This window comes from Myotis nattereri, assembly GCF_964212035.1.
Source record: "Myotis nattereri genome assembly, chromosome: 10".
NCBI classification, from domain to species: domain Eukaryota; kingdom Metazoa; phylum Chordata; class Mammalia; order Chiroptera; family Vespertilionidae; genus Myotis; species Myotis nattereri.
In genome coordinates, this window is record NC_138085.1 from 61,516,092 (window position 1) to 61,538,247 (window position 22,156).

Sequence of the window (22,156 nt, forward strand, 5' to 3'; positions counted from 1 at the left end):
TGAGTACCGAATATATGCCAGGATTCTCGATTCTCTTTCTCTTTCTCTCTCTCTCTCTCTCTCTCTCTCTCTCTCTCTCTCTCTCTCTCCCTGTCTTCCAGGTAGCTTTCTCTTGCCAATAGCAGTAATTTGGGAATGGAGAGTGAAGCAATCTCCCGAGCTATTTTCTAGTGATTTACTAGCGGCAAAGAATATTATGATTTTGTATTTCCCAACTTTCTGCTTATTTAGTTGTTTCCGGTTTTATGCAACAGCACATTATTTATTAACAGGTTAATAAAGTCAATGCATCTCCACAATATTTCACTTACTTTACCTCCAAATCAATAATAAATACTGATTTAGTACTGTATGCAAAACTGTGTGCTACACAGAGTAAGAAATGAAGCGATGAGTAAGATAAGATCCTTACCCTTGAGAAAGATATACAATAGTAATTAAATAACCCAAAGGAAGCCAGTGATATAAACTATTGCAGAGGTCCCTCAAATTACATAAGAATAAGTGACTATGCCCATTGCTGTTGGAACATTCATGGCAGTGGCAGTAGTTGATCTATCTTGAATGCTGAGTAGACCCAGGCTTTCCAGCTCAAGATGTCCTGGATATTTGAAGGAGAAACTCTCCCTGAACCCTTCTGCCACTGGCTTGGTTTCTATGGTGTAATGTTCAGGAACATGGACCTTAAAGTGAGATAGACCTGGATATAAATCCTGACTCAGCCACACTGTGAACATTTGTGTCTTGTTTTGGAGTTATTTGCTAATAGATATTGCCTTAGTAAGAGTTTTAGTTTCTTGCCTATTACTGGACCCCAAAATACTTCAAACATACAATGAAGATTTTTGGATTGATGTTGATTATAAATATGCCTTCAGAATCATTGTGACTGTTCAACTTAGGTAATACTATATAATATGAAGCAAGTGTTTATCTCATCTCCTCACCCCAGTCTCTGCCCAGGCCCATCCAACTCTTCACTGTAGGAATGACCTTCCCACTTTCCCACTTAAATGCCCATGAAAAGCCCGAGGTTTGGTCCCACTGAAATATGGATGAATCTCACTTTACCCTAAATATCCATATGTGGACTTTACATTAATTTGGAGTTTAAAATTACGCACCAGTAAAACCCCTTTCTTCTTTTAGGGAAAAGAGAATAGGGGAGAAACGTGAGAGGAGATACAATTTCTACATGAGCCATGTGGCAGAGAAACTCCTCCTCTGTTATTCCTGTTCCCCATTCCCCCCATTTCAGTGCCTACAATCCTGAAGCCTTGGCTCCATAGACATCAGCCCAGAGACTGCACTGAGGGAGTCCGAATTCCCTGGCAGCTCGGGGGCGGGTGCACGGGTGAAATGTGTCCTTGGCATCCCAGGAACACTGAAAGACTTTTTCTGGAGAAATAGGGTTATCCATGGTGGTTAGTGCTTCAGGATTATACTTCCGTAAAATTATGGGTTAAATGTGTTGTTCCAGGAACCTGACCACCTTTTTTTCCTATTAAATAAAACCTCCAACCAACCAACTAATATACACAATTTTAGAACAAAGATTCTATAAGTTGTGACTAACTTTTCTTGTAAATGGAGAGTTAAATTTATTTCCAAGCTCTGGCAGTATTTGACTTTAAGGACACACACACACAAAACAGAACCATTCAAAATAAATTTTTAGAAAACAGTCCATTCAACTCATCTATATGCAATAAGCTCCCTTAAGGGGTTAATATGAAATCATGGGAGAAGCCCATGATTTCTACATATTGGATATGTGTCAATATGCATACACATGTATTAAAATTATAACTTGCCTAAACAGCTTCCTTTTGTATGGATAAAACAAAGCAACACTGAAGACAAAGCATGAATATAAGAGAAAGAGGTAATAACTACCATTTTCACTATGAGTACACCTCAGTTTTGACAATGAAAACGTTAGCTACTTCTTTAAGATTATTCAAAATATAATGCTCAAAATGGGTTTTGTAAGTCATTTATTATGATTGAAAGGTAAGAAAATGATAGGGGACACATATTACAATTAAACATGTAACATTATTCTCTTGTAGCCAACCATAATAACATAGTTTTAATTTTTTAAATATCTATATAAGTAATTTTCCAGAAAATGAAATTTTCACATCATCCGTTACAGAAAATTGACTTCTTTCCATCAAAATATTTTATCTCTGCTCTATCAAAAATTAATACTGAGTCTAGGGTACTAAGGTTTAAGCTAAGCCTTCAGAACTTGTTTAAATTAGAAGATTTAGGGTTGCTTACCAAATGGTGAACTAACTATTGCCTGGGAATTAAGTTCTCACACATATTTAACAGCTCTGCCAAGTCTCTGGCTCACCAACTAATGATTTTTTAAATGGTTTTCTGGGAACTTAAAAACTCTATTGCATCCCAGCCAAAAAGCCTCCTGAGAGTCATCTCAAACTAGGAACGAGTTTATTCTCAAAAACGAATTTGCTTACACAATAAGTGGTTGTGGCTCAAAAGATTTAGGGAAAATAGTAACTGGAAATCTCTTTCTATGGTTTGTTGTTGCTGTTCTTGTTTTATCATTGCCAAAAAAGCAACATCTTACTTAAGCAGCACATTTCATGGCTGTCCTTTCTCGGGATGCTCGTATGGGATGGAACATTTGTAAAGGGCTTAGTGTGAGAACAGTACACTGCCATGGGGAGCAAAGAAGAAAACATGAAGGCTCTGCCAGCAAATGAATTCAAGCAGCTAACATTTTTTTTTCTTCAAATTGGTTTAAAAAAGTACCATACACAAAGTGATAAATATGTCCAAAAAATAAATACAAATATTCTACACATAAATAAAATTAAGTATACTAACTACCATCGCAATTAAACATCTTATAATTTTCATGTCTTATCACAGTTTCATATTTACCAAGAAGACTAATTACTATGTCCTGACACATACTACAATGTCACTGACCATTTATGTAGCCTAGTAAAAGAATATATTTCTAGGCTCTTTCAACTAAAATTTCACCTCCTTTGACAGAAATATTACTTTCTCTTCTTATAAATATACTAGAGGCCCAGTGCACGAAATTCATGCACAGGTAGGGTCCCTAGACCTGGCCAGCGATCAGGGCTGATCTGTGGGGCAACCAGCAGGGCGATTGGGGGCCCCCGCTGGCACCCGCCTTGACTGGCCTGGGGCCTGCGGGCTAGGGGCAGCTCCTGCGTTGAGCGTCTGCCCCCTCGTGGTCAGTGCACATAATAGTGACCGGTCATTCCACCGGTTGTTCCACTGTTTGATTTGCATATTAGACTTTTATTATATAGGATTTTTTGGGAATTTATTTTCAAACTACCATGAAAAAGGACTATATGAGGCAAAAATTTAAGAACTGTCTTTGTTTTCAACGATATTATTATTTAACAAACCAAGGTCAAGATGGCCCAGCATCAAATGCAATGAAATGTGGGCAATATTCCAGTAAACACAGGCTCTGTTGACAACCAAGGACTGTCAGGAATCACCGTCTCATTTTAAATTTTACACTCTAGTGATCTGAAAGCTGACGGTGTATGCTTCCTAATATTACATAGGAAGTTCTGGTTACCTAACTCCTGTTTTCTCACACAATGATTCATCAGGCCAGAAGATTTACTGAACTTGCTCTAAAAATTTATACATAAACACCATCCTGCAGCTGTTTCTTACACTGTGCACACCACTTCTTTCCAAACACATTAATTAAAATACATTTAATTACAGTACTTAGCTTTTTGGCAGTATTTCCAAATATTCAACTTGTTTGCCAAATGAGAGTTTGGAATCTCCCTTTCTAAAGATTGCCAGAATGTTTTTTAAAAGAAGAAGAAGAAAAAATTAAAAAAACCATATTACATGATGTGTCTGATAGCAAGGGAGAAGGGAGACAGAAAAAAATTACAAATTCTAACCCATTTAATCCAGGAGAACATCAGTATGTGTGCAAATTTCGTGTGTTATGTGTTATTAGTATTCATTTGAATATTTATAAATAAAACAAATAACCTTCATTATTTTTAAAATCTGGAATACGAGTATGTGGGTGCCATGTTGCCAGGATGTAAATAAACTTATTTGGAGCAGATGCAGCCACTGCTTAGAGGACAGGGAGTGATGTTCAGGCCCCCCACACTTTCAGAGTAAAGTGGGGCCTTTGGTTGGTCTGCTGCTTGAGGGCAGAGGCTGGCTTCCCATCGTCCTGGCGTGGGGTCCCTGGTTCCGGGCTGAGAGCAGCGCTGGAGCAGAGAGGTGGTGAAACGCAGCCTTTTGCTGATGGAAGTTGTTTATGTAACTGGCGATCAAAAGCGTGATTTCAAGAATCTAAAACAAGAAAAATAGAATTGTTATGCCCCTGAGAAGTTCTCATTATTTCCAAAAGGAAGTGTTAGCTAAGGGTAGTCTCTATTTGCAAGCGCCCAGGCTACTAGCATTCACTTCTACGCAGATCAAACAATGAGGCATTTACATATTAGCATGCACGTTTATTTATTGCATTTAGTTAGAGACATTAGTTTGCTAAAAATAGTAAAGAAAAGTGTGTTTTAATCATAAAATCTCAATCTTCCCACTAATGGGTCGGTAAAGTGAATTACGCCAAGTAAATACGATAATGCATATAAAGTTCCTCACAACAACTTACACCAAGGCCACTTATGTTGAACCTTCTGTATAGCAAGCATTGGGCTAAATACAATTCCTTCATTTAATTCTTAAGTAAACAAACAAACAAAAGGTAGCATCATACCATTTAATTTTTAGATGAAGAAACCAAAGCTTTAAAAAGTAGAGGTAAGCCAGAATTTGGAGCTAGGGTGTTTGACTATAAGTGAAGTCTGTTTTCTCCTCTGGAACTTAGTCTTTGCACAATGAATGTTTTAGTGTGAAAGAACACTAGCATAAAGAGTTGGTTCAAAGAATTCTACTCACCTTGGGTTTTGCCATGGCAAAAAGTAATTTCTCTGTTGGTTTGTCCTTTGAATGCGTATTGCTAATGACCATCATAAAATCATCTTGATATCCTCCAAATGTCATTAGACTCTTGTACACATAGCTGACTATTAACCTCTTCAAAGAGAAGTAAGTATGTTATACACTCTTTATTTTCAAAGACAGATGACAAGTGATTAATAGCATATCTCCATTAAATGCTGATATTAATTAATTATGATATAATACAAACATTTTTTCTAAAGTCAAATTTACTGTGATCCAAAATACATAGTAGTATACTAATTTTATTTATCATTTACCTTTATAATTAAAATACATTTTGATTTTGAAACAAATAACTCACTTTAGGAAAATGAAAAAAATACAAGGAGAAAATAAAAAGCGTCTACCTTCCAGCATTCAGTGGAAAGCCACTCTTAATATTTTTGTATACGTCCTTTAATATTTTTGTATATGTCTACATATGTACGTTAGGTTTAACCATATGAAACTGATATTTTTTAGAGTAAAACATGTCAAATATTGGCAAATCCATATGGTTTATACTGATTTGCATACTTTGATTTACACAGACAAAAATAGTATCATGCACACTGATTCTTTTTAAATTTAACTACATATTGTGAAAATCTTTCCATGACAACAAATGTACTTATATAACGTCTTTACCATTTCTTATTTAACTAAACTCCTATTACAGAACATTTAAATCATTTTTGTCACTAACTTAAGCAACACTCCAATGCATATTTTTCAACATATTTTGTAATACACACATGTAATTATTCCTTTGGTTAAAAACATCAACAGCTGGAATTGCTATCTCAAGAAAATAAGGACAATATTTAGAATATTTCCAAACTCCTCCAGAAAGGTTATACCCATTTATGTACCCAGCACCTAACACTAAATATCATTTTTTGAATCTCTGCCAACCTCTGACTGGTGAAAAGTAGAATCTCACTGTTTTAAATTGAATTTATTTGATTACTAGTGAGGTTAACATTTTAAAATACATGTACTGAACATTTGTATTTCTTCTGTAAATTGCCTTGGACCATTTGTCTATAGGTGTGTTGATCCCTTCCTTATTGTTTTTTAAAATGTGTTTTTATTGATTTCAGAGAGAGTAAGGGAGACAGAGATAGAAACATCAATGATGAGAGAGAACCATTGATAGGCTGCCTCCTGTACTGGGGATCAAGCCCGAAATCCAGGCATGTACCCTGACCAGGAATTGAACCAGTGATCTCCTGGCTCATGGGTCGACACTCGACCACTGAGCCACACTAGCTGGGCCATTTCCTTACTGTTTTATTAAGACATCCATGTTTATAAAGGATACCAACCCTTTATCATATATGCAGCACATATTTTTCCTAATGTGTTGCTTAAACAATTTAAAAAATATTTTCAAAGATGTGCAGCCTAAAAGGAAAGGAATTTGCACATCTAATGGTTAGTTCGCAAGAATGAGCAGACCATTCCAGCACTGACTGGCTCAAGGCTCAGCCCACACATGTCCACTTCCTGGCTGTTTACCCACCTCCCAGGATCTAGGGAACTGGTTTTCTTAGGTAAGATAACTCAATCATGGTGTACAATGTTTTGTTGACTTTAAATCCGATTTTAGAATCTATCTTCAAGTTATCCATTCAAGAACTAAAAGGCATTCAAAAGCACAAACTCCTTCCAAAACATTTTTAAAAGCGATTATAAGGAGAAACAGTTACTATAACACTTAAAAATAGTTGGATTTCCAAAAAATTCTCAGTGATCACTGACTATCTACAGTTGGAGAGCCCACGATACCTACCAGGTAAAATGTAGCAATTCCTGCCTGCCAGCTTAAAAAAAAAACCACAACATTTTTACTATGTAATATGATACATATGAAGTAAATAAATGACACATACACAGCATATCTGACTTTATATTTAATCACAGATAAAGGTCTAAGATACTGTCTAGGTACAAGTAAACTGATAAGTGAGATGACAGGAAATTACAGAAATCCTCACAGAAGCCTTAGGGAAACTGAACTTAAGTTTCTATTTTAATGTTATTTGTTATTTTTTCATTTTACACGGGAAGCAATCTTCATAACATTATAAATGGTCATTTTAAAAATACAACCATGATTACAATTTGGTCATGGTGTCTTGATATTTTTCTCATACACAGTACAGGCATACCTTTGGTTTATTGCGCTTCACAGATTTTTATTCAAATTGAAGGTAAGACCCTCCACCAGCATAAGATTACTACTCACTAAAGGCATTGGTGATGGTTAGCATTTTTTAGCAATAAAGTATTTTTTTAAATTAAGGTATATACATTGTTTTTTTTAGACATAATGCTATTGCACATTTAGCAGACTACAGTCTAGTGTAAACGTAAATTTTACATATACTAGGAAACCAAAACATCTGTGTGACTTGCTTTATTGTGATATCTGCTTCACTGTGGTGGTCTGGAACCAAACTGCATATCTCTGAGCTATGCCTGTATAGAACCTGTCTAGTCTTGTTTTAGAAGGTTAAACTGTAATCATAGTTGTATATTTATAAAATGACTATTCATTATATACTATTAGGAAGAAAATCAGACTAAGATATCATTACCTTCTGCTTACAGTACACTGAACAATAGACTCAGTGCAAAACGTCAGGATTTAACCTTACCATGGAGCTGTATTCTAAGATGCTTAAACCATCCTCATGTATAGCCAGCCACAGGAAAGTATTTCCAAGCGATGATGGAGTTATGGGCTATGAAGAAGTGAAAATACACTTTGTAATAAATGCTAAGCAAATTTACAGAAACATTTTTCAGCTAAAGATAATGCAACATTTAAAACAACAACTATTAAAAATCTCTCTTGGGGAGGAGGCAGTGTGGCATAATGGAAAGAGCAGTGAATCTGATATTAGGAAACCTGGGTTTGGGATCCAAAATGCCCATTGATTAATGTGTGTGTTGGGACGAGCTACGTGATCTACCCCCTGGCAGGGTCAGTCCCTCCATCCTCAGAGTTCCTGCCGTGCTCTGCTCATGTCACCCTTGGCCATATTCACCAGCCCGTACTTGTTCCCAGGCCCATTGCAACACTGGATTGTGAGTTCCTGGAAGTGTGAGTACAACCCATCTGAAACCACGAGCTTATGTATCCCCTAGAGAGCCTAGCTCGGTGTTTGACAAACAGAATTCATAAAATATGAAAGAAATGAGCAAATGAGCAAGAAACTAGGTGAGTGAATGGCTGCATGAATGAAGAGAAGAAAGCAAAGTCCAGCTGCTGTCTTCAGTCTAATGCTGAGCCTAATGAGTGTAAGAAATGACCTACGGGTCAGTCTAATGCTGAGCCTAATGAGTGTAAGAAATGACCTACGGGTCAGTCTAATGCTGAGCCTAATGAGTGTAAGAAATGACCTATGGGTCAGTCTAATGCTGAGCCTAATGAGTGTAAGAAATGACCTACGGGAGGCGGGGAGTGGAGCAGAGGGGAAAAGATGGAGAAGCTGATGGCTCTCCTGTCTTTTACTTATTGTTTAAACTGTGGGAAATTTCCTTATTTTCCTTTTAAACACCTAACCTATAAACCTGGGATTACTGTTACCACTGTTTTATTTACTGAACTGAATTATCCTCCATCTTCCTTACTTTTGCAAGGAACAACTTGGCACCAAAGAATGGCCACTTCCTGGCTACTGTCAAATAAATTCGCACACAATCAGCAGCACTGTGTCCCCGGAGGGCCATCCATCTGGTTGATAGTCGCTGGCAAAGCTGCCTAAAAAAAAAAAAAAAGAAAAGAAAAACCAAAAGCAAAATATAAAGTGGATCGTCCTCCTAAGAGAAGGCTCTTCTTAAGCCAGGCCTAGGCAGAACTGGGGTGCCTAGACCCAACCTATGCGAAACTGTTATTTGGTGACTCCCATTAACCACAGTCTACCCCTTGACTTTTTGTAGTATTCCTTTCACCAAATCCTTAGTATTAGTGCTCTCAGCATGACCTAGGTTTCCTGTTTCCCACCCACTTCAGGTACACTTAAAAAATCTGATGAATGCCCAGCCAGCGTGGTTGAGAGCTGACCTATGAACCAGGAGGCAGTGGCTCGATTCCCAGTCAGGGCACATGCCCGAGTTGTGGGCTCCATCCCCAGTGTGGGGCTTGCAGAAGGCAGCCAATCAATGATTCTCTCTCATCATTGATGTTTCTATCTCCCTCTCCCTCTCCCTTCCTCTCTGAAATAAAAAAATATATTTTTTAAAATATCTTGATTAGCTAATATAAAATCTCAGTATAAATTCTTTTAACAGGTAATTTCTCATGGGAATAACTTTCATTTTTAAAGAAAAATACAAGAAGTTGAGACCAAAGAATAAGTCCCTAACAGTGGAACTTTAGGTACTGCCACCCTTGGCTTGTAGAAATGCTGGTTGCAGGGAAAACCTCTTCTAAACCCCTTCTTCTACATAGAGAAAAGACTCACCTCAAATGTCCCTATTTTGGAAAAACTCATTGTGAACTAGATTTCCTCTATTTTTAAATCTAAAGCTTTTCTTTACATGCTCTCAAAAATCAAAACTCCAAGTTAGCTGAGTTTAATTTAAAGCTTTATATTAAAAAATCTTTTTTTTTTTTAATTTTTTTATTGCTTAAAGTATTACAAAGGGTATTACATATGTGTCCATTTTATCCCCCCGCCCTAGACAGTCCCCCAGCCTCCCCTATCCCCCAGTGTCTTATGTCCATTGGTTATGCTTATATGCATGCATACAAGTCCTTTAGTTGATCTCTTACCCCCCTACCTCCTGCCCCCCAACCCTCCCCGGCCTTCCCACTGCAGTTTGACAATCTGTTTGAGGCAGCTCTGCCTCTGAATCTATTATAAAAAATCTTGTGTAAGAAGATAGTTTATTTTTATTCCAATTTGTTCATAGTAAAATACCTTAAGAGATAAAAAAAAAAAAACAACAACAACCAACTTTTGGTAATCACTTCATCAAATTAAACATATTATTGACCAATTTTTTTCTTTTATTTCCTAAATCTAAAAAGTTTTTAGGCATATAGATAAAAAGATGTATAATTTCTTGGGATTCACCACTATTAAAAAGCCTTGAAAAAAAAGGTCATATACAATTTTTTTTCATCTTTAAAATATCACCAAAAAACAAGTGTGGCTCTGCCTTTAAGAGTTACAAGAGGTTCCTTACCTTACCTGCTCTTCAGAGGAGTCATCTCTATACCTTTTAGGGTAAAATTTCTCTATGACTTGTTTTAGAGTTTGGTTTGCTTTGCACTGATTAGTAACATGGCCTGCTGGGGTTGAAAAAGGTCTTTCAAAATCTCCAATCTCCACCTAATTGGAAATCCAAAAAAAGAGAAAACAAAGGATAAGAGTTTTAAAAAAAAGAAAATCAGTTTTATTCTTTCTAAGCATTCTTTATAATATATAATTACATATCCTATCTAATAATAGACAAACATGGTAATTGACCATACCTTCGCTATGCCTCCCATTGGCTAATCAGCGTGATATGCAAATTAACCGCCAACAAAGATGGTGGCTAATTTGCATACTGCAGGCGGGGGTGGGACAGTGCAGCCGCCAGCGCAAGAGCCGCCAACCAGGACCCGTGTGAGACCCCAGAAGCTGCCTGCCTGCTGCCCGTCGGGGCCGCAGGCCGGCCCCAGAAGCCACCCAGAAGCCGGTGATCGGGGGGAGATGGGGGTCCCTGCCCAGGCCTGACACCTCTGGCTGAGGCGTCAGGCATGGGCAAGGGGCCGATCCGGCGATCGGAGGGTGATGGAGGTCCATGCCTCTGGCCGAGGCATCAGGCCTGGGCGTGGGGCGGAGCCGGCAATTGGAGGGGTCTGGAGGTCCCCTGCCCAGGCCTGAAGCCTGGGCGAGAGGCATCAGGCCTGGGCAGGGGGGGGCAAGGGGTCGATCCGGCAATCGGAGGGTGATGAGGGTCGACACCTCTGGTCGAGGCATCAGGCTTGGGTGAGGGCGGAGCCGGTGATCGGGGGGAGATGGGGGTCCCCTGCCCAGGCCTGAAGCCTGGGCCAGAGGCGTCAGGCCTGGGCTGGGGGGGGCCAAGCCGGCGACTGGTGTGAACTACAGAGGAAACACCTTTTTGACCGCTCATTGGCTAAGCTCCCTGTATGCCACTGGTAATATTCTTAGTAACTCAGGTAATAAGAATCCAAAAAGGTGATCTAGGGTTTTTCACCACACTCCTGGCGAAAAAAATGAAGGTCCGCTGCTGGAGGGCTAAGAAATGTCATATCCTGCCCTAGCCAGTTTGGCTCAGTGGATAATGCCTTGGCCTGCCGATGGCAGGGTCTGAGTTCAATTCTGACCAAGGGCATGTACCTAGGTTGCAGGCTCCTCCCTGGCCAGGGCTCAAGTCAGGGCTCATGCAGGAGGCAACCAATCGAAGTGTTCCTTTCACTTTGATGTTTCTCTCTGTCTTTCCCTTTCTCTTCCACATTCTCTAAAAATCAATGGAAACATATCCTCAGGTGAGGATAAAAAAAATAATAAAGAAATTATTATTATATGAAAGACACATCTTGAAAATGCCTAAAGAAAGTTGTCATTTTTTCATGGTGAAGGGACTGGAGTCTGTGTTGATGAAAAAACCTTGCTGGCTGTGGTGACTGGCAGTGGCTGCAGCAGCGGGGTGATGAGGCTGGTGCCTTCCCCTGATCAGCCTGGTCACCTCCCACAAAGGGAGGTCAGACAGCGGCTTAGGCCCTATCCCCAAGGGGAGCAGGGATCGGGCCTAAGCCGTCACTAGGACATCCCCTGAGGGCTCCCAGTATGTGAGAAAGGGCAGGCTGGGCTGAGGGACCCCCCCCCCCGCCCCAGTGCACGAATTTTGTGCACCAGGCCCCTAGTAATTATATAATAACATATAATTACACATAATATATAAATCTACTTATCATGATTGTGTGATTATGGAATTCATAATCATATATATGTATTATTATTAAAACCTAAATTCCATGTGAATGTTAATTTTGAAAAAAAAATCTGTAACTTAAATATTTCAGTTCTATATCTACATTAACCACGCTAGGTTAATATCACCCTCTAATAGTATTTGCTAAAGGCCACATCACTCCACTATTGCCTGTTATAGCACAGGAAAAACTTTCATTTTTAGGTACCATTTTAATTGATAATAATAGAAGTTAAAAATGAAAGTCAAAAAAGTTATAAAGCTAAGGGAAATCTCAAAAAAGTATTATGAACTTTTTAAAGGTCTTTACTGAACATAACGGGAGCAAGAACTATATTCTCATTCATTCCTTCTTAGATTTCCTCCATACATGTTACTGTATTCATCCCCTCATTTTATTATTCTAGTATTCCTGGGAATAGAGCCCCTTTCTCCCCGAATGAAAGACTTTTTAATCTTTATCTACACAGATGCCATAGCTTGCCCACCGATCCAACTACCAACTACCTCTCCAACCACTCAACTACCCATTCATTCACCCAAACCTAAACCATGTCAGGGGCTGTGCTAAGTGATGTGAGAGAGAAAAAGGTCGAGCCTAGGTTTTATCTTCATAGAGTTAACTGTTTAGTAGGGAGACTGAAGTATTAACAAATACTTGGGATAAACTGAGTCAAATGCCTAGTATATGGTACCAAAGGAGGGCTCAAGGAGCGAATTGGGTGGGGATATTCAGGTGAAGAACATTCACATAAAATCTGTAACACTCCCCAACAAGCAAATGGAGGGCTCCAACAAGACTGGGATGGCCTTGCAGAAAGTCTCAGGTCTCCATTTCCAAAAGGTACTTGGCCTCCAGGTCAGCTGTTAGTACAACCCGGCCTCTGAGATACTGACCCCTTTGGCTTCCCTTATTTAGCTCTTACTCTGACCAGTTACTGTCTAAATTCCTCAGTTGAGCTTCATCCTTACAGTCTATTCTTATAACTGTCTAGGTTCTTAGACCCAGTCTCTTATTTGTTGGTTCCTTAGCTTGACTCTGCTGTTCAGCTGTCATCCTCTCTCCTATCTGGCCAGGCATCCTTCCTAATTTCCTCACACCAGTACATGGTTTCCTCACAGCAAGCTTTAGTTGTCCCCACCTGTCCCCAGGTAGTACTCAGCTCAGCTACCTGTGCAACTGAGACCAGGATTTAACCCCCAAAGATGCAGCAGTTGGACAAACAATAGTTATAAAAATGGTAGGTTGTTCTAGGAAACTTTGCCTTTTAGGGAACCCTATGGCAGTATCTCCAAGCTTAGTGTCTCCCCGCTCTGAGGCTGGTGTACTGTGTGGCACAGAATGAGCACAATAATGTTTAGAGAATAACTGACAATTAAATCATGCCCGGTATGCCCCCATCAACACCAGGCCTTACTAGATACTACGTACAACAATTAACGCTCGGCCCCCGGGTTTCCTAATAAAGACAGAGAATATCAGCAAGACTGATTCCTATAGCTGAGAGGGTGATGTCAGCATGGCGTCCTTAGCCCCACAGCTCTACACTCACCAAACTCCTGCATTAACTGCAAAGCCTTGTGGTTTACTTTAAGATAATTAAGCAACTAGGTTCCCTTTATGGAATACTGTCTCATTGACATCACTGCAATTGTCAGCAATTTGGAGCCAAACTGTAATTAAAATGCCTGTAATTTTTAAGGTGTTAATCACAGCAAAATGAATTTAAAGAATTCCTAAAGGTACACTGTTTTACTACATTTAAGTCAGTGCTGAAATTAGTGTTCTATCTTTACGAAATGTTACTCTATATTCCCCGGAAGTTACCTGAGCTAACAGAGCCGCCATTTCCAATGCCAGGTCCTTGTTCAGAGGGAAAAGTCCGTTTATTATTTGGTCGTTTGTCTGATACATTAACAGCAACTTCTCTCTATCAGTCTCCCCACGAGCTTGCATGGAGAAATACAGTCTGTAAAAGAAAAAAGAAAAAGGGAAATTTTTCATTAAGGAGGTTGTTCTAACATAGTTCTCTACGTGATGTTAGCTTAGATCATTACTATCTGTTAACGGCTTCTGTTTCTGTTCTTTACAACACTTGCAGCAAACTGAGGGAAAACTGCTCTGAGGTGGAGGTTGAGGGACACTTCTATGTTATTTTACGCTATTTTCTATGCCCCGAAATACCAAATCCTGAAGTGTTACTGAGGAAGGAAATAAGACACTGAGTGAAATTAAATATGCCCTTTCTTTCGGGGAATGAAATGAACCCTTCATCCATGGGCTGTATAAACCCAATTTTCAAAACATTCGTGATATTTCCTAAGTACCTTGGACACACCAGGGAATAGGAAATGCAGGCTTCAATACAAAAACAACATCAAACTGGCGGGCCGGTGGGGGAGCAGTTTACTCTGGGGAATCTAAAAGATAATATTTGTACATTGAAATGTTTTGGCTTTTTTTCCTGTTTTTGGCCACATTCTCATAAGCAGTTTTAGGAGCTCAACAATAGGTTACATGCTATTAACAGCTGTTGAAATACAAGATGGCTTCTGTCTGCCTAGCTCTTCGTCAATTCAGTGACCCTCTTCTTTATCACTGTGCTGTTCCCTTATCTGTGAGACTTCTGGGGCTCTGGCTTCAGGCTGCCGGCCAGGCATGGGGTGCAGTAAAGGTGGCAGCGGAGTGGGCAAGCAGCACCTTGCATACTTTAAGATTGCCATGACAACACAGTGGCAGGAAGAGAGATTTAGATCCAGCATTTGTTAGGTGTGTGCCCATTGGCTCTCACTGAATTTTCAGCCTTTTTCTCCCTATACACTTGAGGGAGAGGCCACACTGCCGTCAAGCACACTATCTCTCGAAATACTTATCTCAAATAGCAGGGACTGAGAGGGCGGCAGGTCAGAATCGCAGAGGAAGCATGGGTGGCGGGTACTTTGAAAAGCCCTCCTTCCCCATGATTCTGAAAATTCTTTCCACCCATCCCAGCGTAAGAATCACTGTCCTGGGCAGTCATTCAGAGCGGTTTCTTGAGCACATAAGTCCTAAGCCCTATGTTAATTTGTAACTGCATGATGAAAAATTGTTAACTGGTAGAAGAGTATGCCTGAGTAATAGAAATAGATTCTAAATTCAAAATGATGTTAGCAAAGTGATATAAAACAGAGAATAAAGTTGGGGGGGGGAAGCTCTCCCTCTTTGGCATGCAAAGATTTTTGTACATAGCTTATTGTCTCCACTAGAGTTAAAAGGTATGTCTTATTCATCACTGTAATCTACCAGCGTTTAGCTAAGTGTTGCCACTGGAACGTTCTTAATAAGAGTATGAATTGGTATAACAGCGAGGGGAAAAAGGAACCAAATGAACAAATGGCTATAGGCAAGAAGGGCTAGCATGTATTTTCAATCATTTCTGGCATGTAGATGACATAGAACCTGGGAAGGGAAGATAACACACCATAAGCAAAAAAGGGGAAAACAATCCCAGACATGTAGAAATACAACATGTAGGACTCATAGGCTCAAACTCCTGATGAAACAGTTTGTGCTCCAACAATTATATAGCAATTTGGAAAGAATATGGAGAGATACTAAAGAATCACAAAAATGATCAAGCCAGAAACTCAAATCCACGGATCTTGAATGGGAAAGGTGCCGGGAGAATGTGCTCTGAGTCTCTCCCAAGATGACCAGGTGCCCAGTCCCGAAGGCCTGGAGCAGAGAGCGTGGGCCTCTGTCCCAGCAGGCAGGGTGCAGACGAGCTAGCAGGGGAATTCCCAATGTCGTCCTCCTCCTCACTGGACACCCAGGAAGCTGAATACTGTGGGATGGGGATCACATCACTGCGTGGCCCAGGACCACTAGCCCTGTGTACACGGCTCCAAGTTCAGAAGCTCTCAGCCCAACCGGCTCCCCATTTCATGCCTCAGAGCATTTATTTCCCACTGCCTTTTTTCTCATCATCACCTTATAAACCTACTGAGGGCCTGCCTTCACTCTCCGCCTCCCTCCCCCGCTCCATCCACCGCAGTCTGCTGATAACACTCTACTGAAACTGCAGTTGGTCTGACCCCCTTCCCTGTCTCCTTCCTGCCTCGACGGCCACCACGCAAGTCCCTGCTTGGAAGGCAGCACTCTGAAGCCTTCCTCTAGCTCCCACCACAGCTTTCACATGTGTGTGTTATACCAAGATCTGGATGGGGCATCAACTGTGTGGCCACCCTGATCCAGGAGCTTTATCCTTGCTGACATTCAGTCTCTGAGACAACCTTAGAGGAGGTACTGTTTTCATCTCCATTTCACATAGAGGGTATCTGAGGCATAGAGATGGTAAGTGACTGTCTCAAAGCCACACAGGGAGCGGGAGAACCAGGATTCTAACCCAGGCAGTGTCTCTCCAGAGACCATGTTCACGACTCTGCCACACTGTTCCTGTTACAGCATGAATCACATGGCTAAGCTTTGGTGTCTGTCTCTCCCTACAAACTGCAGGGGAGGGAAATTCTATGCACCAGACGCCGAACAGATGTTTACCGCAGGAATGGGTAAATGAATGGGAGTGGGAGTTACTAAATATGGGAATCATTTGTGGAAAAAGCCTGAAAGAATCCCCTTTTTTGTAGCCTTGGGCAAATGACTTCACTCTCTGGAGCTTCAGTTTCCTGACCTGTAAGATGGAGATGATAATAAAACCTACTTTGTGGGGGTGCTGTTAGGATTATATGAGATGACACATGAAAAGAGCTCAGCACAGGGCCTAGTGTGTGGTAAATGCTCAAAAAATGCTGGTTATTATTATTATTAGCATTCTTCCCTAGAGGTATTTAGAATGACAAGAGTCTCTTCATGCTGGAATTTTTGTGGTGTTATCATAGCTAGAAAAAATGGGCTAAATTAGATGACCTGTCAAGATGCTTCTTGGCTTAAGACCCAATGGCTGTAGGGCCTCTGAGAATCAGCTAACAGTGGCAGAGATGGGAATGTCAGGCTGTGCTCCGGAAAATACTAAGGACAAAGGACGACCGAAAATGATCTTTGATTTCAACGAGTGGTAAGGAGGAGCTGTCCTTAGGGAGGACCCTTGCCAGTTTCCTTTGGCTAAAAACATGCCTTGACCTTACAATGTCAAGTACACAATGAGGAACAAATTAAATAAGCAGGCTAAATATGAACAGAATTCAAACATTAGTTTACAAATGGTCATCTCTGAGAACAAGCTTAAAACCTATTAATTCCATCTTTAACCTCTGAAACAAAACAATTAAAAGTCCATAACTCACATTCGTAAATATAAATGAAAACTCCATGATAAGGAGCTGGTATTTTAGTTTTCCTTACAGGGCTCCTCGTCCGTGGCTGCATGATAGGCCACAGTGGTTGCCCTCCTGACTGTGCCCCTGGAAATCAGGGCTCATTGTCTAAGCTATTTCTACATGCATGCAAAGCAAGACCATATTTTAAAACATAGTACTTCCTCAGAGCTGTGGCTATCCAGCCATTTCAGACTTCTGTTAAAAATTAAACTTTTGGTTGAGTTGCTTTTATTCTGATGTCAAAGCTACTGTCATGAGGTTTCTTTCTTTCTTTCTTTTTTTAAGGCAATCTTTATTATGTGTTACTCTCTTTGTCCTTTCTAGTGGTATTTACTAGACTTGGGGCATTATTCTTGTCTGTGATTTCCAGAACACCTTTCTCCATTTCAACCAAATTTAATTTTGGTCCCAACGGTAGCCATCATAGGCAGAATTAGCATGTATTTAATAAACACTCATAAAGTATGCATTATTAGAAATAGTCTTAGGCATGAAAGTAATGCCATTTAGTGCCGACAAAACCAAAGGAGAATTCTGGAACCTCTTCTACATAAAGAATCACAGCAGGGCAGGTCGAGGGGCTCACTCTCTGCTACTAGGTACGATCCAGAGCAGCGAGGGGGGCAGCGAGGGGGGCCTGTGCCTCAGTGCTCCTCAAAACCCAGCCTGCACAAGGATCACCTGCAGAACCGTGGAAACACGGGCTCCCGGGTCTTACTCCAGAGACTCTGACTCCTTAAGGCCGAGGTGCGGCTTAATCATTTGTGTTTCTAATGTGCTCTGTGATGCTGGAGCCGCAGGGCCAGGGCCCCCACAATGGGAATCACTGCTCCAGCCATCACAGAACTAAACAGCCACCTGGGAGCTCCCGGTCTTCTAGCCTGCTGCTCTCCCAGTCACCCAAGGGCCACAGCTAAAGGCTGTCATCAGTGGAAACAGGCTCCTCCAGGAGTAGAGCCCATTAATTTCCATTATCTAAGTAATCTTGTTTATCTCCAGAAAAGCACGAGTTTTAAACCTTAGACACCAAAGCTTAACAGTCAGATCTGTGTCCTCAGATCTCTTGCTCATGAGCCCCTGAATAGAGAAGCTCCAATGGCTCACAACCACCGTTATCCAGGTCAAAGGAGCCTGTTCACACGGTGTGTGGCCTTCAGTGTTGACCGTATAAGCGGAGTTCAAAATATGAAGGCACCACATTTATTTAACTGGTCCTTTCACAGCTCCCCCCCCCCCACACACACACTAATTTTTGACTATTCTAAAAAATATGGCAAAGAAGTTACTTGGGAATACTGGAATACTTGTGCCCACTTATGTGGGTATTTCTGTGGGAGGGTTATTAGAAAAAGAAATCTTGACTGGATCAAAGGCTAGTACATTATTTATATTATACTAGAGGTCCAGTGCATGGATTTGTGCATCGGTGGGGTACCTCGGCCTGGCCTGCACCTCTCGCAATCCAGGACCCCTCGGGGGATGTCGGACTACTGCTTTCAGCCCGATCCCCAAAGGGTCTCTAGTATGCTTATAAGATATTTGGTTAATCTCTTGCAGCCCTCCCCCCTTTCTCCTCCCCTCTAAAATTCATCAGTCTGTTCCATGTTTCCTTGCCTGTGTGTTAAGCATCTGCCCCATGGTGGTCAGTGCACGTCATAGCTACCGAACAGTCGAAGAGTGACTTAGGCTTTTATAAACATAGATTGGTGCCTTCACTTCTTACATTCCAAAGGTAGGCCTCTGAAAGAAGTCAATCCTACACCAATAATTCCACCAGGTTCGTAGTCTGATATTTCAGATTCTTTTTTTTGGTATAGTTAATGTGACCTGCTTATTAAGTACCACTTTCTGCTGATATGTGGAAGAAAAGAAGATGTTTAAAAAAAAAAGAGAAAGAGAGAAAACCTGGTTTCTGACCATACGCCAAAGCATATTAAAATCGTATCTGTTGAGAAGGTATATGCTCTAACCCCACTGGCTTTTTAACTATTTCTGAAACCCTGAGATACCTCCCTCTGTAGGCTTTTGAACATTCTTCTCTACCTGTTTTAACGCTCCCAGCCTCTTCTGACTTTGACATAAGCATCATTTTCTCAAAGCCTCCCGATGTCTCCAGTGTATGTCAGGCTTCTAGTTATGCTCTCTCACAGAACCACACTCTTCTCTTTCAAGGAACTTAATGTGTAATTATATGTTCATTAGAGTTATTATATGATTAACAACTGCCTTCCTCACTAGCCTGTGATTTCCAAAAGTTCAGGTACTTTTGTGCCTGGTCTCATTATTATTTTATCTGGAGCATCTAGCTAAGTGCCTGGCTTGTAGCTGAAACTCAATTAATACAGAGAAAGAGAGAGAGAATATGAAAGCATTAGAATGAATGAATATGAATATATCACTTTTAAAGGCTTGGGTAACTTAAATATTTCTTCTTACTACAAATCTGTAGTATTTAGTCTTTATGGAAAATATAATAGGAGAAACTAAGATGGCGGCATAGATAAACACCGGGAAATTGCTGCTTCCCGCAACAACTGATAAATGCATCAAAAACACAAGGTGGACAACATCCAGAACTACAGGGGGGCTGGCTGAGTGTAAATTCTACAACTAGAAGGAAAGAAAAGCACACTGAGAGCCAGAGGAGCTGCGGAGGTGGAGTGCAGAGGTACGGGGGCTCGCGCGTGCACGGAAAGGGTCTGGCACCTGAGGGCGCGGCTGTCTTTTTGAATCCGGAGGGAGACACAAGCTCCCGATGGCTCTGAAATCCGGTTCCGGGAAGTCTCTGGGGACCCAGGTCTCATACGGGGGGAAACTGGATCTTCTGGCAGCGGGCGAGCTTGAGAGCAGCTTTCCCTCAGAGGTGCTTGCAACCATTGCCCGGACACTGGGACTCGCGACTCCTTAGGGCGGGGCTGAGGCTCCGCCATAGCCGCTCTCTCCGCCCTTTGATTCCTTGAGACCCCGCCCCGCCCAGGCTGCGGCAGAGGCTTTTGCATATGAATGCCCTGGCCATTTGCAACCTGTAATTACCTAACAAACTGCAGCTGGGCAAGACAGACCTAGAACTTCCAAGAGAAGGCCCAAGGCCCCACAGCGGCTTGCATTGCTTCACAGCTGAGCCTCATCAGGGCACCTCCAAACTCCAAAAAAAAGGAAGGGGAAGCTGCAGTTCTCTTCGTAGCTCCTGCTGTGTAACCTCAGGCAGAGGCTAAATTAGCACCTCCTTAGATCCAAGAGCCACTGTGCCCAGTGGTCAGAGGGGGGCCATCCAGATCACAACTCCTCAGATCCATAAGGGACACACTCAGGGTGCAGTCTCAGTGAGCACCAAAGCCCCACTGAAGCAAGTCTTGCCCCAGAAGGGTGTCTCCAGCACAGAAGTTCTCCCACTGCAGACACAGCTGATTCTTACTGCCAATTGGCCTGGAGGTCAATTCCACCCAGTGATCCTGCAACAACCAAGGCATAGCTACAACAAGACTGTGCACAAAGCCCACAAGGGGGTGCACCAAGAGTGTCCACCTCAGGTAACTGGGGAGGCTGAGCCACTGGGCCCTACAGGACACCTAGCACACAAAGCCACTCTATCAACACAGGGAAGCAGCCAAAATGCGGAGACAAAGAAACAGGTCACAAATGGCAGAAATGGAGGAAAGCAAACGACTGGATATAGAGTTCAAGGCCACGTTTATAAGGTTTTTCAAGAATTTTATGGAAACCGCCGATAAATTTAATGAATCCCTCAAGGAGTATGGTGAGACCATGGAGGTCATGAAAAAGGACCAACTAGAAATTAAGCATACACTGACTGAAATAAAGAATAATCTACAGAGATCCAACAGCAGACAAGAGGATCCCAAGAATCAAGTCAAAGATTTGAAATACAAAGAACAAAAAATATCCAACTGAAAAAGAAAAAAGAAAAGAGATTCCAAAAATATGAAGATAGTGTAAGGAGCCTCTGGGACAACTTCAAGCGTACCAACATCAGAATTATAGGGGTACCAGAAGGAGAGAGAGGGCATGATATTGAAAACCTATTTGAAGAAATAATGACAGAAAACTTCCCCTACCTGGTGAAAGAAATAGACTTACAAGTCCAGGAAGCACAGAGAACCCCAAACAAAAGGAATCCAAAGAGGACCACACCAAGACACATCATAATTAAAATGCCAAGAGCAAAAGACAAAGAGAGAATCTTAAAAGCAGCAAGAGAAAGACAGTCAGTTACCTACAAGGGAGTACCCATACGACTGTCAGCTGATTTCTCAACAGAAACCATGCAGGCCAGAAGAGAGTGGCAAGAAATATTCCAAGTGATGAATAGCAAGAACCTACAACCAAGATTACTTTATCCAGCAAAGCTATCATTCAGAATAGAAGGTCAGATAAAGAGCTTCACGGATAAGAAAAAGCTAAAGGAGTTCATCTCCACCAAACCAGCATTATATGAAATGCTGAAAGGTATTCTTTAAGAAGAGGAAGAAGAAAGGAACTCTTACCATTTGCCACAGCATGGATGGAACTGGAGAGCGGATAAATACCACACGATCTCACTCATTTGTGGAATATAATGAACAACATAAACTGATGAACAGGACTGATCCAGAGACGGAGAGGCATTGATTGGACTGTCGGGCTTTGGAGGGAGGGTAGGGGAGGGTGGGGGTAAGGGGGAAAGATCAACCAAAGGACTTAAATGCAGGCATATAGGCCTAACCAATGGACACGGACAACGGGGGGGGGGGGGGGGTGAGGGCATGAGCGGGGCGGGGGGGGGTAGAGGGTAACATGGGGACAAGGACACATATGTAATATCTTAATCAATAAAAATAAATTTAAAAAAAAATATATAATAATAGTGTCAAAGAAA

The 22,156-nt window shown here is 41.3% G+C and overlaps 1 protein-coding gene and 1 pseudogene across 2 annotated transcripts in view; one reads left to right on the forward strand and one right to left on the reverse strand.

Moving 5' to 3' along the window:
- LOC308525747 (ferritin light chain-like) overlaps window positions 1–22,156 on the forward strand; it is a 1,112,779-nt pseudogene that overhangs the window by 501,771 nt on the left and 588,852 nt on the right. The window lies entirely within an intron of this gene.
- PLEKHH2 (pleckstrin homology, MyTH4 and FERM domain containing H2) overlaps window positions 1,982–22,156 on the reverse strand; it is a 77,886-nt gene continuing 57,711 nt past the window's right edge. The window contains exons 25-30 of the mRNA XM_081101481.1: window positions 13,793–13,934; window positions 10,207–10,352; window positions 8,647–8,776; window positions 7,668–7,754; window positions 4,960–5,097; window positions 1,982–4,353 (exon numbers count right to left, since the gene is read on the reverse strand). Of these exons, the coding sequence (XP_080957607.1) occupies window positions 4,168–4,353; window positions 4,960–5,097; window positions 7,668–7,754; window positions 8,647–8,776; window positions 10,207–10,352; window positions 13,793–13,934 (829 nt within the window). The 3' untranslated portion in view covers window positions 1,982–4,167. The remainder of the gene's footprint in view (window positions 4,354–4,959; window positions 5,098–7,667; window positions 7,755–8,646; window positions 8,777–10,206; window positions 10,353–13,792; window positions 13,935–22,156) is intronic.